Source organism: Rhinopithecus roxellana, chromosome 15, assembly GCF_007565055.1.
Source record: "Rhinopithecus roxellana isolate Shanxi Qingling chromosome 15, ASM756505v1, whole genome shotgun sequence".
Lineage (NCBI taxonomy): Eukaryota > Metazoa > Chordata > Mammalia > Primates > Cercopithecidae > Rhinopithecus > Rhinopithecus roxellana.
Genome location: NC_044563.1, coordinates 6,563,432 through 6,580,417, shown reverse-complemented (window position 1 = coordinate 6,580,417; position 16,986 = coordinate 6,563,432). Strand labels below are relative to the sequence as shown.

At 51.5% G+C, this 16,986-nt stretch overlaps 1 protein-coding gene across 2 annotated transcripts; it reads left to right on the top strand.

Annotated features, from left to right (window-relative positions):
* The first annotated feature begins 8,153 nt into the window (after positions 1-8,153).
* Positions 8,154-16,545, top strand: AIP (aryl hydrocarbon receptor interacting protein). Of its 2 annotated transcripts, none has more exons than XM_030917262.1 (6): positions 8,154-8,433; positions 12,182-12,361; positions 14,715-14,903; positions 15,479-15,655; positions 15,753-15,886; positions 16,229-16,301. In XM_030917262.1, exons 1-6 carry the CDS (start codon positions 8,335-8,337, stop codon positions 16,299-16,301), a joined length of 852 nt encoding a protein of 283 aa, XP_030773122.1. In that variant the 5' UTR covers positions 8,154-8,334. The 2 variants fall into 2 exon arrangements, with proteins under 2 accessions (XP_030773122.1, XP_010364636.1); XM_010366334.2 differs by having other exon boundaries at positions 8,163-8,433; positions 15,753-15,894; positions 16,229-16,545.
* The last annotated feature ends 441 nt before the right edge of the window (positions 16,546-16,986 follow it).

The following is a 16,986-nucleotide window of genomic DNA, read 5'->3' as shown; positions in this document are numbered from 1 at the left end:
CTGCCTCCCGGGTTCAAGCAATTCTTCTGCCTCAGCCTCCTCAAAATTTTAAATAAGGATGGAATTTGACATTGCACAACTCTGTTCACATGCCTTGGCCCTAGTCCCAGCCTTGCCTCTCTGTGTCTCAGTTTCCTCATCTGTCAGAGATAACAATAATGCTTTCCTCATAGCAGGCACCTGCTTAATTATAAATTAATTAAATGAGTTAATACACAGTAAAGAGCACAGCACAGTGCCTGGCACATATGAGCACTTGAGAAATGTTAGGTATTATTCTAATCAATTTTAAGATTCTTTTTTTTTTGAGATGGAGTCTCGCTCTGTCGCCCAGGCTGGAGTGCAGTGGCCGGATCTCAGCTCACTGCAAACTCCGCCTCCCGGGTTTACGCCATTCTCCTGCCTCAGCCTCCCGAGTAGCTGGGACTACAGGCGCCCGCCACCTCGCCCGGCTAGTTTTTTGTATTTTTTAGTAGAGACGGGGTTTCACGGTGTTAGCCAGGATGGTCTCGATCTCCTGACCTCGTGATCCGCCCGTCTCGGCCTCCCCTCTCGCTCTGTCATCGGGGCTGGAGTGCAGTGGCCGGATCTCAGCTCACTGCAAGCTCCGCCTCCCGGGTTTACGCCATTCTCCTGCCTCAGCCTCCCGAGTAGCTGGGACTACAGGCGCCCGCCACCTCGCCCGGCTAGTTTTTTGTATTTTTTAGTAGAGACGGGGTTTCACAGTGTTAGCCAGGATGGTCTCGATCTCCTGACCTCGTGATCTGCCCATCTCGGCCTCCCAAAGGATTCTTAACTCTATGGATTCCATCTTTGAATATGGTGCAAAGAGGGATTTAGATTTATTTCAATGTAGAGTTTTCACAGAACTACCTACCTAACAACCAGTTTTTTTTTTTGGTTTTGTTTTGTTTTTTAAATAGAGTCTTGCTCTGTTGCCCAGGCTGGAATGCAGTGGCGCAATCTTGGCTCATTACAGCCTCTGCTTCTCAGGTCCTATCGATTCTCGTGCCTCAGTCTTTCAAGTAGCTGGGATTACAGGTGCCCGCCACCAAGCCCAGCTAATTTTTATATTTTTAGTACAGACGGGGTTTGAGCATGTTGGCCAGGCTGGTCTTGCATTCCTGACCTCATGTGATCTGTCTGCCTTGGCCTCCCAAAGTACTGGGATTAGGTGTGAGTCACTACCCCTGTCCGGTCCAAACAACCAGTTCTTTTTCCCTCTGGACTGTGGTGCCGTCTTTATCATACAGCATTTGTAGAGCTGCCTACATATATATTGTTCTAGGCTCTCATTTTGGTTCTTTGGCCCACTTCACTATTTCTCGCCAGTATCTTACACTTGTCATCATTATGGTTTTTGGTGTGGTTCAATGCGAGGACCCAGCCCCTTCTCCTTGGTTATCTTGTTCAAACTTGACCTAGCTTTTCATGGACCTTTATTCTTTTTTTTTTTTTTTTTTTGAGACGGAGTCTCGCTCTGTCACCCGGACTGGAGGGCAGTGGCCGGATCTCAGCTCACTGCAAGCTCCGCCTCCCGGGTTTACGCCATTCTCCTGCCTCAGCCTCCTGAGTAGCTGGGACTACAGGCGCCCGCCACCTCGCCCGGCTAGTTTTTTGTATTTTTTAGCAGAGACGGGGTTTCACCGTGTTAGCCAGGATGGTCTCGAACTCCTGACCTCGTGATCCGCCCGTCTCGGCCTCCCAAAGTGCTGGGATTACAGGCTTGAGCCACCGCGCCCGGCTGGACCTTTATTCTTTATAGAAATGTTACAAAAATGTTTTCCAAGTTCTTAAAAAATCCTCCCAATTTCTATTCGGATTTCATTGAACTCACAGATTAATTTCAGAAGAAATCACATCTTTGTGTTAAGTTGTTCTGTTTATTAACAAGATACGTCACATCAGTTATTGAGATCTTCTTTTGTGTTATAAAATTTTGTTGTTCAGGCCGGGCACAGTGAGTGGCTCATGCCTGTAATCCCAGCACTTTGGGAGGCCGAGGCAGGGGGATCACCTGAGGTCAGGAGTTCGAGACCACCCTATCCAACATGGTGAAACCCTGTCTCTATTAAAAATACAAAAAATTAGCTAGGCATGGTGGTGGGCGCCTGTAGTCCCAGCTACTTGGGAGGCTGAGGCAGGAGAATTGCTTGAACCCTGGAGGCGGAGGTTGCAGTGAGCCAAGATTGCGCCACTGCACTCCAGCCTGGCAACAGAGCAAGACCCCATCTCAAAAAAAAAAAGTTTTTTTGTTTTTCTTCAAAAAGTTCTGAGTTGTGTTTATATTTCCTACTTCATGGGTTTTATTGATGTTGTGAATGATACTTTAGTCTCTTTTTTTTTTTCTGTTTAAGATGGAGTCTCACTCTATTGTCCAGGCTGAAGCGAAGTGGTGTGATTTTGGCTCACTGCAGCCTCCACCTTCCAGGTTCAAGCGATTCTCCTGCCTCAGCCTCCTGAGTAGCTGGGATTACAAGCATGTGCCACCATGCCTGGCTAATTTTTGTATTTTTAGTATATACGGGGTTTCACCATGTTGGCCAAACTGGTCTTGAATTCCTGACCTCAAGTGATCCGCCTTCCTCAGCCTCTCAAAGTGCTGGGATTACAGGTGTGAGCCACCATGCCTGGCCCCTTATATTCTATTATACTTTTCGGTTGTGTTTTTTTTTTTTTTTTGAGACGGAGTTTCGCTCTTTGTTGCCCAGGCTGGAGTGCAGTGGCATTTAGCTCACTGCAACCTCCGCCTCCCGGATTCAAGCGATTCTCCTGTCTCAGCCTCCCAAGTAGCTGGGATTACAGGCACCTACCACCACGCCTGGCTAATTTTTGTATTTTTAGTAGACACGGGGGTTTCACCATGTTGGCCAGGCTGCTTTTGAACTCCTGACCTCAGGTGACCCGCCTGCCTCGGCCTCTTAAATTGCTGGGATTACAGGTGTGAGCCACTGTGCCCGGCTGCTTTTTTTTTTTTTTTTTTTTTTTTCCCCCTGTAACATTGCTGAACTCTGGGTTTTTTGTTTTGTTTCTGTTTTTTAGATAGAGTCTCACCCTGTCACCCAGCGTGGAGTGCAGTGGTCTGATCATGGCTCATTGCAACCTCAGCCTCATGGGCTCAAGGGATCCTCCTGCCTCCCAAGTAGCTAAAATCATGGCGTGTGCTACCATGCCCAACTACAGTTTTTAATTTATTTGTAGAGACAGGGTCTCGCTATGTTGCTCAGGCTGGTCTCAAACTCCTGGCCTCAAGTAATCCTCCTGCCTTGGCCTCTAAAAGTGTTGGGATTACAGGCATGAGCCACCATGCCTGGCCTTCTAATTTGTTAAAGTAGCCTGTAGATTATGTTGGATTTTCTATACCCATATAATCTGCCAACAATGACAGTTTACTTTCATTTCTTTTTCTTGGCTTACTGTCTTGGCCAGGACTTCTTTTTTCAAAAAAATTTTAATTCTTTTATTTTTTTGGATATAGGGTCTTACTCTGTTGCCCAGGCTGGGGTGCAGTGGTGAGATCATAGCTCACTGCAGCCTCCACCTCCTAGGCTCAAGGGATCCTCCTGCCTCAGCCTCTTTAGTAGCTGGGACTACAGGCATGTGCCACTATGCCCAGCTAATTTTTTCTTTTTTTTCTTTTTGTAAAGACAGGGTCTTGCCATCTCGCCCAAGTTGTTACTCCTGGGCTCAAGCGCTCCTCCTGCCTCAGTCTACCAAAGTGCTGGGGTTCTAGGCAGGACTTCTAACACTTACTGAGAGCAGCGTCATTGATAGAGAGCATCATTGCATCATTGCCTTGTTCCTGATCTTCAAGAAATTGTGGATACTTATTCCATTATACTTAATTGTATGCAGCTTTTATCAGCCTGAGACAATTATTCTTTTTTTCCTGTGAGTTTTTATCATAAATCGTCACAGCAGTTCATAAAATGCTTTTTCTGCATATTTTGAGATAACCATATGCAATTTCTCCTTTAGTTCAGCGACATGGTGAATTACAGTAATAGATGTTTATAATGTTGAACCATTCTTACATTCTTGGAATACACTCTACTTGATCTTCATGTATTTTTTTGGAAAAAAAAAATTCTTCTTCTTCTTTTTTTTTTTTTTTTTGAGGTGGAGTCTCACTCTGTCCCCCAGGCTGGAGTGCAATGGTGCAATCTCAGCTCACTGCAAGCTCCGCCTCCTGGGTTCACACCATTCTCCTGCCTCAGCCTCCTGAGTAGCTGGGACTACAGGCGCCAGCCACCACGCCCGGCTAATTTTTTTTGTATTTTTAGTAGAGATGGGGTTTCACTGTGTTAGCCAGGATGGTCTCTACCTCCTGACCTTGTGATCCGCCTGCCTCGGCCTCCCAAAGTGCTGGGATTACAGGCGTGAGCCACCGTGCCAGGCCTTTTTTTTTTTTGAGACAGAGTCTCGATCTGTCATCTACCTGGAGTGCAGTGGCGCGATCTCGGCTCACTGTAACCTCCACTTCCCAGGTTCAAGTGATTCTCCTGCCTCAGTCTCCCTGAGTAGCTGGGATTGCAGGCGCCCGCCACCATGTCTGGCTAACTTTCATATTTTTAGTAGAGACGGGGTTTCACCATGTTGGTCAGGCTTAATCTCTTCACCTCGTGATCCGCCCGCCTCGGCCTCCCAAAGTGCTGGGATTACAGGCCTGAGTCACTGTGCCAGGCCAGAAAAAAAATTATTCTCAATTGTGGCAAAATACACATAACATAAAATTTACCATCTCAACAGTTTTGAAGTATATACTCAGTGGCGTTAAGTATATGCACACTGTATGCAACCAGTTTCCAGAACAGTTTCCTCTTTCAGAACGGAAACTCTACACTCATCAAAGAACAACTCTCTATTTCTCACCCCCCTTCCCCCAGCCCTTGGCAACCACCATTCTGCTTTCTGTCTCTTTTTTTTTGAGATGGAGTCTCGCTCTGTCACCCAGACTGGAGTGCAGTGGCGTGATCTTGGCTCACTGCAACCTCTGCCTCCTGGGTTCAAGCTATTCTCCTGCCTCAGCCTCCTGAGTAGTTGGGATTACAGGCGTGCGCCACTACACCTGGCTAATTTTTGTATTTTTAGTAGAGATGGGTTTCTCCATGTTGGCCAGGCTGGTCTCAAACTCCTAACTTCAGGTGATCCACCTGCCTTGGCCTCCGAAAGTGCTGGGATTACAGGTGTGAGCCACGGCCCTGCTTTCTGTCTTTATGAATCTGACTGCTCTAGATACCTTACATAAGTGGAATAATACAGTATTTTCCTGTATGTGACTGATATTTCACTTAGCATATTGATGCTTTTCTTTTTTTTTTTTTGGGGATGGGGTCTCACTCTATCACCCAGGCTGGAGTGCAGTGGTGCGATCTTGGCTTACTACAACCTCTATCTCCTGGGCTCAAGCGATCCTCTAGCCTCAGCCTCCTGAGTAGCTGGGACCACAGGCGTGCACCACCACACCATCTAATTTTTGTATTTTTGGTAAAGATGATATTTTGCTATGTTGTCCAGGCTGGTCTTGAACTTGTGAGCTCAAGGAGATCCAGGAGATACACCCGCCTTGGCCTCCCAAAGTGCTGGGATTAGAGGCATTAGCCACCACACTTGGCCCATACTGATGCATTTTTACATGACATTAGTGAATTCAATTAGCCTAGTATTTTATTTAGAATGTTTCATATCAGCTGGGCGCGTTAGCTCATGCCTGTAATCCCAACACTCCAAGGTGGGTGGATCTCCTTGAGCTCACAAGTTTGAGACCAGCCTGGCTACCATGGCAAAACACCGTTTCTACTAAAAATGCAAAAATTAGCTGGGCGTGGTGGTGCGTGCCTGTAATCCCAGCTACTAGGGAGGCTGAGGCAGGATAATTGCTTGAACCCAGGGGGCGGAGGTTGCAGTGAGCTGAGATTGTGCCACTGCACTGCAACCTGGGCGACACAGTGAGACTCTATCTCAGAAAAAAAAAAAGTTTTATATCTATATCTATTAGTCAAATAGATGTATGCTTGTCTTACCTTGTGGTGTACTTACCTATTTTATTTAAGAAGATTAAACTAGCCTCATGTCTGTATAAGACTACTTGTTGCTTCAGCATTTGGTAGAACTTGGCTGGGTACGATGGCTCACGTCTGTAATCCCAGCACTTTGGGAGGCCTAGGCGGGCGGATCACGAGGTCAAGAGATCTAGACCATCCTGGCCAACATGGTGAAACCCTGTCTCTACTAAAAATACAAAAATTAGCTGGGCGTGGTGGCACCCCTGTAGTCCAGCTACTCGGGAGGCTGAGGCACGAGAATCGCTTGAACCTGGGAGGTGGAGGTTGCAGTGCGCTGAGATTGTGCCACTGCACTCCAGCCTGGTGACAGAGTGAGACTCCATTTTAAAACAACAACAGCATTTGGTAGAACTTACCGGTAAAGTTTCTGTGTTGGTAGAAACAAACAAACACTTTTCCCTTTCACCACAGAGGTCCTGTCAGAGGACCTCTTGTTGGGAAACTAACCAGTACAAATATGTGAAGTGGCTGGGCACTGTGGCTCACACCTGTAATCCCATTGCTTTGGGAGGGTGAGGTGGGAGGGTCGCTTGAGGCCAAGATTTTGAGACCAGCATCATAGTGACTCCATCTCTACAAAAAATGTTTTAAAAAAATTATTTGGGTGTGGTGGCATGGGCCTGTGGTCCCAGCTACTCTGGAAGCTGAGGCAGGAGGATCACTTGAACCCAGGAGGTGGAGGCTGCAGTGAACAGTGATCTTACCACTGCACTCCAGCCTGGGGGACAAAGTGAGACCCTGTCTCTAAAGAAAAAATAACTAAGTAAATATATATATAAATAAATAAATATGCATGTTAAACCTTTAGTGCCTGGGTCGCATTAGAAAGACAATACTCCTTTACAGCGATGATGATGGTGATGACGGGAGGAGGGAGTGCAGAAAACCCATGCCCCGCCTGTACTGGATTTGCTAAACCTTGGAAGAGGGAAGACGCTTACTGCTGTCATTCACAGTCAGTTTCTAAAGGCGCACAGAAGCGTTGTTTTAGGGCTGGGCACCGGGGCTCAGGCCTGTAATCCCAGCACTTCAGGAGGCCGAGGAGGGTGGATCATGAGGTCTAGGAGCTCAAGACCAGCCTGCTCCAGATGTCGAAACCCCGTCTCTACTGAAAATACAAAAATTAGCCGGGCGTGGCAGCATGCCTGTAGTTCCAGCTATGCGGGAGGCTGAGGCAAGGAATTGCTTGAACCCAGGAGGCAGAGGTTGCAGTAAGCTGAGATTGTGCCACTGCACTCCAGCGTGGGTGACAGAGCGAGACTCTGTCTCAAAAAAAGAAAAAAAAAAGTTTTAGCCCCAAAGTACCTCACTTCTCTTTTTTTTGTTTAATTTTATTTTTTCTTTTGTTTTGAGGCAGCATCTCGCTCTACTCCGTCTCAAAAAAGGAAAAAAAAAAGTTCTTTTAGCCCCAAAGTACCTCACTTCTCTTTTTTCTTTTCTTTTGTTGAATTTAATTTTTTGTTTTGTTTTGTTTTGAGACAGCATCTCGCTCTGTCGGCTAGCCTGGAGTGCAGTGGCACGAACACGGCCCACTGCAGCCTCGAACTCCCGGGCTCAGGCGATCCTCTCGCCTCGGCCTCCTAAAGTGGTGGGGTTACAGGCATGAGCCACCACGCCCGGCGCTAAAGCACCTCATTTCTATCATCCATCTATTATTCCCTAATATTAATTGGGCACCACTATGACTCATTTCCGACCCCGCAATGGGCCCTCTTGGTCTACTTGTCCACCTTTCTTTCCCTCTTCCTCTTTTTATTTTTTGAAAGAGAGAGATCCAGGATGCAAGAGTCCCGACAATCATACTAGATATGCGAAGGAAAAAAAGCCGGAATACACAAAAATCATAACGCTTTGAGGGTGTGGCTTACGGGTTTTTTTTTTTCATTTTCCTAACTCTGCAATGCTGTTATATTACATCCACAACTTCAAACAAAGTGCCACATGGCCGCAGTCCCAATCAATTCAGTGACACAATTGTTAGGGACGTCCTCTTCCCGCCCGGGGGGCGGACCCCGGCCCCGCCTCCTTGACAGGCTCGGGTCCCGCCCCGAGACTTTCCCAGGCTCCGCCCCCGAGCCGACGCGCGCGCTTAGCCGCAGCGCAGAGAACCAATTACCATCCATTTCCACGCTCGGTCCCTTTTGGCTTCTGCTCTCAACCAAAATGGCGCTAGCTTGGAAGCTGCCGAGGTTCTAGGAGTTGCCGAAGCAAGTCCGGAAGCTACCGAGCGAGTCCGGAAGTTGCCGAAAGGGAGCAGCGGGGAAGGAGGATGGCGGATATCATCGCAAGACTCCGGGAGGACGGGATCCAAAAGCGTGTGATACAGGAAGGCCGAGGAGAGCTCCCCGACTTTCAGGATGGGACCAAGGTTCGTGTCTACCCCTCCCCGCTCCCCCTCTGCGGCGTGGTGCGCATGCGAGGCGGGAGGAGGCCTTAGGCGAGAGGTTGCGCATGCCCAGAGGGCAGCGGCCAGTGACCCTACCGCTCACATGCAGAGCTCGACGCTGATTGGGCTGAATTTAAGTAGGGGTGAATTCGGGCCTGTCTGCCCCGCCCCCTGGCTCGGCCTTGTAGCAGCATTGGTGGGGGAGGCCGTCAGTCATCACAAGCGGGTTGGGGTTGGGGGTTGATCTCAGTGCTTGGGCAGACACCACGCTGGAGGAAACCGAGGGCGGGGAGTGGTCCTAGGGCATCTGGATTTCAAGGCTCATGATCCTTTGTAGATGGAAGGGCCTTCCGAAAACAGACCAACTGCCACTGTTTAGACCAACTGCCACTCTAAACATCCTGAGGCCCTGGGATGTGCAAAGCTGGAGAAAGGGCCCAGAGGTCAGGTCTCCCAGACAGGGACCCTTTGGCAGTCTTCCTGCTGCACTAGTAGCTTGTTTGGGACAGATGACAGCTGGGAAGTAAAGAACCTCCCACTTTTCTCCTTTTTACCAGGCCCCCAGTTCCAGCCCCTCTGCCCCCTTCTCCCCCAACCTACAACTCCAGGCTTCCCTGCTTCTGCAGTTGCCTCCTCTTGGAGTGCTTTTCCAGTTGCTACTTGTCTGCAGAGTAGGGAACTTCCCAGGGACAGCCCCTGTGCCCATCAGAGCAGTCAGGCAGGACATGCACATTGAGCAAATGAGCACATGCCTCCTGGCCAGCCCTGTGCTGAATCGGGCAGCTAAGCATCCTAGCCCAGTGCAGCATAAGTGCTCTGACAGTAGAGGGGAGCTGCATGGCTGGAGTGATCCGCTATATGAAAAGAGATCTTCTCTAAGAAGAGACAGGATGTGTGATGTGGGTTCATGCCCCCATGTACTGGGGTGTTAGTGGTGAAAGAAGGGGCTGGCAAGGAAGATCCTGGATAGAACAGACACCAGAAGGAGGGATGTGAACAATGGCACCCCAAGATCAGGAACAGGTGGTGTTAAATAACCAATCGCTGCACTGATTGAATGCTCACTATTCAAGCATTGTACTACATGCTTCACACGTTTATTTCCTACACTGTGAGATAGGTACTGTTGTTGATTCCATTTTACTGATGTGGAAACTGACTTCAGAGATGCAGCATGGTGCGGCAGTTAAGAGCGTGGGCCAGTCTAACCATATCCTGTCGAGGGTTCAATCTTCAAACCTCTTTACTCTGCACCCACCCCCAGTGTTGTCTCTAAAAACTCTCCCGGCCCAGATTACTCCCAGATGCAGCTCTCCAGTCATTACTTGTCTCTTCAACCTGACATACAGCTCTCTACTCACCATCTCCACCTGGAAGCCTGGTTGGCGACTCACACTTAACCTGCTCCACCTGCGGCTTCTCCGTGTCTGTCAGGGGAACCAGCAACCTTCTCGTTTTTCAGGGCAAAAACCTTAGTGTCTCTGTGGTCCTCCCAGTCTCACATCCCACATCACATCCTCAATATCCAGCCAGGATCTGAGTTCTCACCATTTCTGCCATCAGTGCTTGGGTCCAGGCCATCCTCATCTCCCGCCTGGGTTACTGCAGCGACCTCTAACTCTCCTCCTGCTGCTTTTGTCCCTCTATGGTCTGTTCTTGTCCCAGCAGCAGAACCCATGCCAGATTCAATTCCTTTTCTGCTTGGAGCCACTCAGTGGCTTCCATCTGAGAGTAAAAAACAGAGGCCTCACCATAGCCTACAGGCCCTGTGAGGTCCACCCCTACTGACCTGGGTGAGCTCCCCTGCTGACCCCGTGGTGTACCCCGCCCCCTCCTTCACTCTGCTCCTCCACACTGGCCTTGCTGCTGTTGAACATATCATGCGTTTGAAACGGGAAGTTCCCTTGTCCCCCTCGCAGGGCGTGTGATGGGGAGTGGCTCGCTTCTTCAGTGCCTGGCTGCTCAAACCTCTGGGGAAGCATACAGACGGGCAGGCTGTGGGGCTCCGACCTCACGGCAGTGTCTGGGGCGGATGTTTACAGCTCCGTGTGTTCTAGGGTGTTCTTTTAGTTTGTGTATAGGTGGCTTATGTTAACCAGTTCAGTTAGATCCCCTTCCTTATCACAAGGACAGAGGGCTTTCTGTAGCCTGGGGATTCTTGCCTTGATGTATCAGAGAATTAGATCACATGTGGGCTTGGAGAATGATTGCAAAGTGTTTTTCCGAGACAGAGTTTCACTCTTGTTGCCCAGGCTGGGGTGCAGTGGCGCAATCTCGGCTCACTGCAACCTCTGCCTCCCAGGTTCAAGCAATTCTCCTGCCTCAGCCTTCCAAGTAGCTGGGATTACAGTTGCCCGACATCAGGCCCGGCTAAATTTTTTAAATGTTTTTAGTAGAGACAGGCTTTCACCATGTTGGCCAAGTTGGTTTGAAACACCTTTTCTTTTTCTTTTTTTTTTTTTTTGAGACAGAGTCTTGCTCTGTTGCCCAAGCTGGAGTGCAGTGGCATGATCTCAGTTCACTGCAACCTCCACCTTCCAGGTTCAGGTGATTCTAATGCCTCAGCCTCCCAAGTAGCTGGGATTACAGGCACCTGCCACCATGGCCAGCTAATTTTTGTATTTTTAGTAGAGACGGGTTTTTGCCAGGTTGGCCAGGCTGGTCTCGAACTCCTGACCTCAAGTGATCCACCTGCCTTGGAGATGGTCTGCCTCTGGGGTTGGGCCACTTGGTGGCCCCAGCTCTCCTCTGACTGCCCCAGCCGAACTCCACCTCTTCCTGCCAATTGATGACCTGACAGCGTGCAGGTGCCTGTCGGTGTGATCTGCTGCTGCTTATTCCCCTGATGTCCTCTCAATGACCAGGTGCTTGTGCTGTCTTCTGCTGATGGGCTCCTCTGACATCTGGCTGCCTGTGTCTGCCCGTTAGGGTCTTGGGTTTTTATAGGCACAGGATAGGGGTGTGGCAGGCCAGGGTGGTCTTGGGAAATGCAACATTTGGGCAAGAAATGCCTGTTCTGACCTAGGTCCGTGGGGGTGGAGCCCTACCCAGGGACCATGCCCTCCTCTACCCAGCACTTCCCTTCTCCCCTTCCATATTATTTAACAGGCCCACACTCTTCCCTTCCTGGCACCTTTTTCAATATCACATTGTCACACTGCAAGGCTTTTTACACCTGCTGTTCTTTCGGCCTGGAAAGTTCCTATCCCTGGATCCACTTGGCTTGCTTTCTTCCTTACTCCCCCACCCCCAACTCTGTTTAATCCAGCCCTAACCCCCTTGCCCTACTGTTTCCCAAGCACGTGGCTTCACCTGCCATGACACATTGTTTTGTTTGACGCCCATCGCCTCCCTCTACAAGCACCGTGTGAGCTCCCGTGGGGCAGGGACTTGTTTGTGTTTTGCTCGCTGCCATGTTCTGGTGTCTAGCACAGAGCTTGGGCACATAGTAGGTGCTTAGTAAATATGTGTTGAGGAATGACTGGAGTCAGACTACTTGGACTCTTGTTCCCACTCAGCCACCCACTAGCCGTGTGGCTTGGGCCTATTCCTCCCCTCCTTGTGACTTAGTTTTCTCACCAGCGTGGGAGGATAAAACCAGGTGTAAGATCAGGTAGTGTCCTTGGGGAAGCCCCGTCCTTTGTGCTGTCTGCAGGCCGGGGACTGGACTTGTCCTTGGGGGTCAGGGTGAGGGTTTGTGCCCTTGCCTGACCTCGCATGTGGCCCACAGGCCACGTTCCACTACCGGACGCTGCACAGTGACAACGAGGGCACCGTGCTGGACGACAGCCGGGTGCGTGGCAAGCCCATGGAGCTCATCATTGGCAAGAAGTTCAAGCTGCCTGTGTGGGAGACCATCGTGTGCACCATGAGAGAAGGGGAGATTGCCCAGTTCCTCTGTGACATCAAGGTGTCTGTCCTGCACCTGTCTGCGGTGGCTGTCCAGCCAAGCCCTATTCCCTATCCCCAGGGCTCCTCCTCCCTCCACCCTCTGCTAGACTGCCAACCACTCTTTCTTGCTTTTTTTTGAGATGAAGTCTTGATCTGTCGCCCAGGCCAGAATGTAGTGGTACACTCTCAGCTCACTGCACCCTCCACCTCCTGGGTTCAAGCAATTCTCCTGCCTCAGCCTCCCAAGTAGCTGGGATTACAAACACCCACCATGACGCTCAGCTAATTTTTGTATTTTTAGTAGATACGGGGTTTCACCATGTCGGCCAGGCTGGTCTTGAACTCCTGACCTCAGGTGATCCACCCGCCTTGGCCTCCCAAAGTGCTGGGATTACAGGCATGAGCCACCGTGCCTGGCCCACCCACTCTTTCCAGACCACTAGCCTGCTGATGGTGTCCTGGCCTCCATTCCGCCTTCCCCTATTAGCCAGACTGAGGCCAGGGGACTCATTCTCAAATGCAAACGACCTGTACATCTCTTTGTTTCAAATCTCTATGGCTCCTGGTCACTGTCAGGATAGAGCATAGTAAGTCTTTAATTTATGTCACTGATACGTTCTTGGAAACTGTGACTAAGAGAAAAAAACATACATCAGGTGCTCAGCCACCATCGTTTCTCTCAGCATAATTTTGTTAAAACATTGATGAGAAGAAAAATTGGTTTCGTTATGTATTGTTTCGCCTACAGTCAGTTTCCAAGAACCTAGTTAGGACATTGAGGACTTAAACTGTGTAAACTATAGCTGCTTACATAGCTTTTTGGGGCTGGCCCCTGAGGTCTCACCCTCTTACTCAACCTCCCTGCTTTTGCTTTCCATTCCCCTTCTTAGCCAAGATCTTCCCTCTTCCTTCAAAGCTTATTCCTGGGTCACCACCTCTAGGAAGCCCTCCTGGACTGCTAGTGGTTGGCTCAACTCCCACCTTTGGGTCCTCCAACCCTCATGCCCTGCATGGCCAGGATTTGCTCTTCTGCCTTGTCCTAGGCTATTGCAGAGCAGGAATCTGGGCTGTTTACTTCTAACTTTGGGATGCCCAGTGTGAGCCAGTCCAGAGCCAAGACTCAGGAAATACCCGCTGATGGCAACCCGGCAGTTAGCTCCTGTCCAGACAACAGGGAAGTGGGAGGAGTGGGGAGGATCTGGGTGGGAGGAATCTGGTTCCCACCAGCCGAGCAGCTTTGCCAAGCAAGAGATTAGAGGCTAGGTCCCCTGTGCCTGTCTCCCTGGGGTTTTTTTTTTTTTCTTTGGACGAAGTGTCACTCTGTTGCCCAGGCTGGAGTGCAGTGGTGCGATCTCGGCTCACTGCAACCACCATCTCCCGGGTTCAAGTGATTCTCTGCCTTAGCTTCCCAAGTAGCTAGGATTATAGGCACCCACCATCATGCCTGGCTAATTTTTTTTTTTTTTTTGAGACGGAGTCTCGCGGAGTCTCGCTCTTTCCCCCAGGCTGGAGTGCAGTGGCCGGATCTCAGCTCACTGCAAGCTCCACCTCCTGGGTTCACACCATTCTCCTGCCTCAGCCTCCTGAGTAGCTGGGACTACAGGCGCCCGCCACCTCGCCCAGCTAGTTTTTTTTGTATTTTTTAGTAGAGACGGGGTTTCACCGTGTTAGCCAGGATGGTCTTGATCTCCTAACCTCGTCATCTGCCTGTCTCGGCCTCCCAAAGTACTGGGATTACAGGCTTGAGCCACCACGCCCGGCCATGCCTGGCTAATTTTTGTATTTTAGTAGAGATGGGATTTCACCATGTTGGTCAGGCTGGGCTTGAACTCTTGACCTCAGGTGATCTGCCCACTTTGGTCTCCCAAAGTGCTAGGATTATAGGTGTGAGCCACCACGTCTGGCCTCCCTGAGGGTTTTGAAGTGGCTGCCTTGGGCCTGGCTGTGAGGTAGGCCCTCAGTGAGGCAGGAGGAGGAGGAGCTGCTGGGAACAGAATGTGGGGGCCCTAGCACTTTGCATAGTCCAGCCTGTGGGCCTTATCCTCGGGAGGCAGAGGAGGTTAGAATTCTACTGGGCAGATGGGTTGATGGTGGGCATGTGTCTGTGGTGGGGTTGAGGATGGGGTAGGCGCTCTGTTTGGTGGCCAGAGAACATGGCAGAAGCTGGGGCTTCCTTGGGAAAAAGGGCTGAGTGACTGGAGGAGTCCTGAGTTAAAAGCCTCCTGCGCTTTAATGGAGTAGGGACCCAGTTGTTGCCCTCTGGGCCTTGGTGTTTGGTCTCAGATGGTGGTGGGGAAGGGGCTGGGCCTTGTGGACCCAGTGATCCGCCAGCCCACAGTGACAGAGCCCCCAGCGTCCTTGCCTTCCTGCAGCACGTGGTCCTGTACCCGCTGGTGGCCAAGAGTCTCCGCAACATCGCGGCAGGCAAGGACCCCCTGGAGGGTCAGCGGCACTGCTGCGGCGTTGCACAGATGCATGAACACAGCTCCCTGGGCCACGCTGACCTGGACGCCCTGCAGCAGAACCCCCAGCCCCTCGTCTTCCACATGGAAATGCTGAAGGTGAGGGGCCGCTGAGCCTGGCCCCACTGCCCAGCCTCAGGGCGGTGCAGGCCTGTCCGCCCAGGGGTGATGGGATCCGTGGGTGGACTGCTGGGGGAGCGGGCAAGGACAAGAAAACCTGTGCGGGACCCTTGGCAGTCCTCTGGGTCTCCTTTCCTCCTCCTTCATGTCTCAAATGTCACCTCCTCCAGGAAGCTGGCCCTGCCCACCCAGCCTCCTCGTTCTCTATCTTGGAGGAGCTCATTTCCTTTGTAGCCTCTGCCACGCCTTGAAATCCCTGGGAATTCATGTATTTCCTTGTCCATTTAGGAAATCTGCCATGGAGCATGATCTCTGCGGGGGAGGGCAGGGCTTTTCACCGTCTCGTTCACTGTTCTATTCTTAGCATTTGGCACGGTGCTGGGCACACAAGAGATGTGACATCGATGTTCATTGAATGCTTTTTGAGTGACAAGCAGCTCTGCTGCTGGTGTGTGATGTCTGGGGGCCTAGCCAGCCCAGATGTGGGTCAGATCTGTTGCTGAAGCAGCTGTGGTGTCCCTGGGCCCTGCTGTGATATGCCCCGTGCCCTGCAGGTGGAGAGCCCTGGCACATACCAGCAGGACCCATGGGCCATGACGGATGAAGAGAAGGCAAAGGCAGTGCCGCTCATCCACCAGGAGGGCAACCGGTTGTATCGCGAGGGGCATGTGAAGGAGGCTGCTGCCAAGTACTACGATGCCATTGCCTGCCTCAAGAACCTGCAGATGAAGGTGCTGCCCGGAGGCTGAGGGGGAGGATGGAAGCGGGTGTGGAGCCAGGGGCCCCAGGTCTACAGCTTCTCCCCGCTCCCTGCCCCTGTGCTCCCAGGAACAGCCTGGGTCCCCTGAATGGATCCAGCTGGACCAGCAGATCACACCGCTGCTGCTCAACTACTGCCAGTGCAAGCTGGTGGCCGAGGAGTACTACGAGGTGCTGGACCACTGCTCTTCCATCCTCAACAAGTATGATGGTGAGCACTGGGCACTGGGCTGCTGGGGGCTGCGAGTGGTCAGTGTGGCCTTTCTCCTGTCACTGCTGGGGCTCAAGACCTAGTCTTTCATACCCTCCATTCTGAGCTCCCATGGGGGCCTGACTAAATGCCCCTACTCGACAGGGCCGTGGGTCCCATTGTGCCAATGAAGCATGAATGGTGTATTGGGGGTGGGGCAGGGTGGCATCCTCAGGTCAGGGAGGGCTCTCTCTCCCCTGTGGGCCCATGGTGCCAGGAGACATGAGGGCGGGCAGCTGACCAGGATCCCCCCTCATGCCCTTGCATGCCCACTGCCCACTGGCATCCCCTGCAGACAACGTCAAGGCCTACTTCAAGCGGGGCAAGGCCCACGCGGCTGTGTGGAATGCCCAGGAGGCCCAGGCTGACTTTGCCAAAGTGCTGGAGCTGGACCCAGCCCTGGCGCCCGCTGTGAGCCGAGAGCTGCGGGCCCTGGAGGCACGGATCCGGCAGAAGGACGAAGAGGACAAAGCCCGGTTCCGGGGGATCTTCTCCCATTGACAGGAGCACTTGCCCTGCCTTACACCTGCCAAGCCCACCGCTGCAGCTGCCAGCCCTCCTGCCCCTGCTACGTCATGCTTCTGTGTATATAAAGGCCTTTATTTATCTCTCTCTGAGTCTGCCGAGCTGGTCCACTGGGAGAGGCGGGTCATCACCTGGCATTTCCTGGTACTTGGGTGGCTGTTGGGAGGCAAAGAATCAGGGTTCAAATCCTAGCCCCTCCACCTGCCAGCTCTGAGGCTTCAGTGTCCCTGTTAGAGAAATTACGATGAGCTCTTTCACCAAGGAAGTGTCTCTCGTTGGCCAGGGCTGGGGCGCCCCAGGAGCCCCCAGTCTTAAGGGGGAGATGAAGTGGGTACAAGCCAGATAGCTGGGTGCCTGAGGAAGGTGGTCTCCTGGTGCTGCCCTCCCCCTCCAGCCTCGGATCCCGTGGTCTCCTGGCCTTGGTGTTTGGGGGCAGGGTTTCCATGAGAAGCTACGCTGGGGCTGAAGTGAGCCGGGTTGGGCTGGGGTGGGCTGACTGTCCAGAAAGAGGAGAGGGCCGAGCACTTC

Excerpts from the sequence above, each read along its gene's own strand:
- AIP (XM_010366334.2), top strand. The coding sequence starts at position 8,335 with ATGGCGGATATCATCGCAAGACTCCGGGAGGACGGGATCCAAAAGCGT. Across the intron at positions 12,362-14,714 it reads AGTTCCTCTGTGACATCAAG|CACGTGGTCCTGTACCCGCT; the intron begins GTGTCTGTCCTG and ends GCCTTCCTGCAG. Across the intron at positions 15,656-15,752 it reads TCAAGAACCTGCAGATGAAG|GAACAGCCTGGGTCCCCTGA; the intron begins GTGCTGCCCGGA and ends CTGTGCTCCCAG.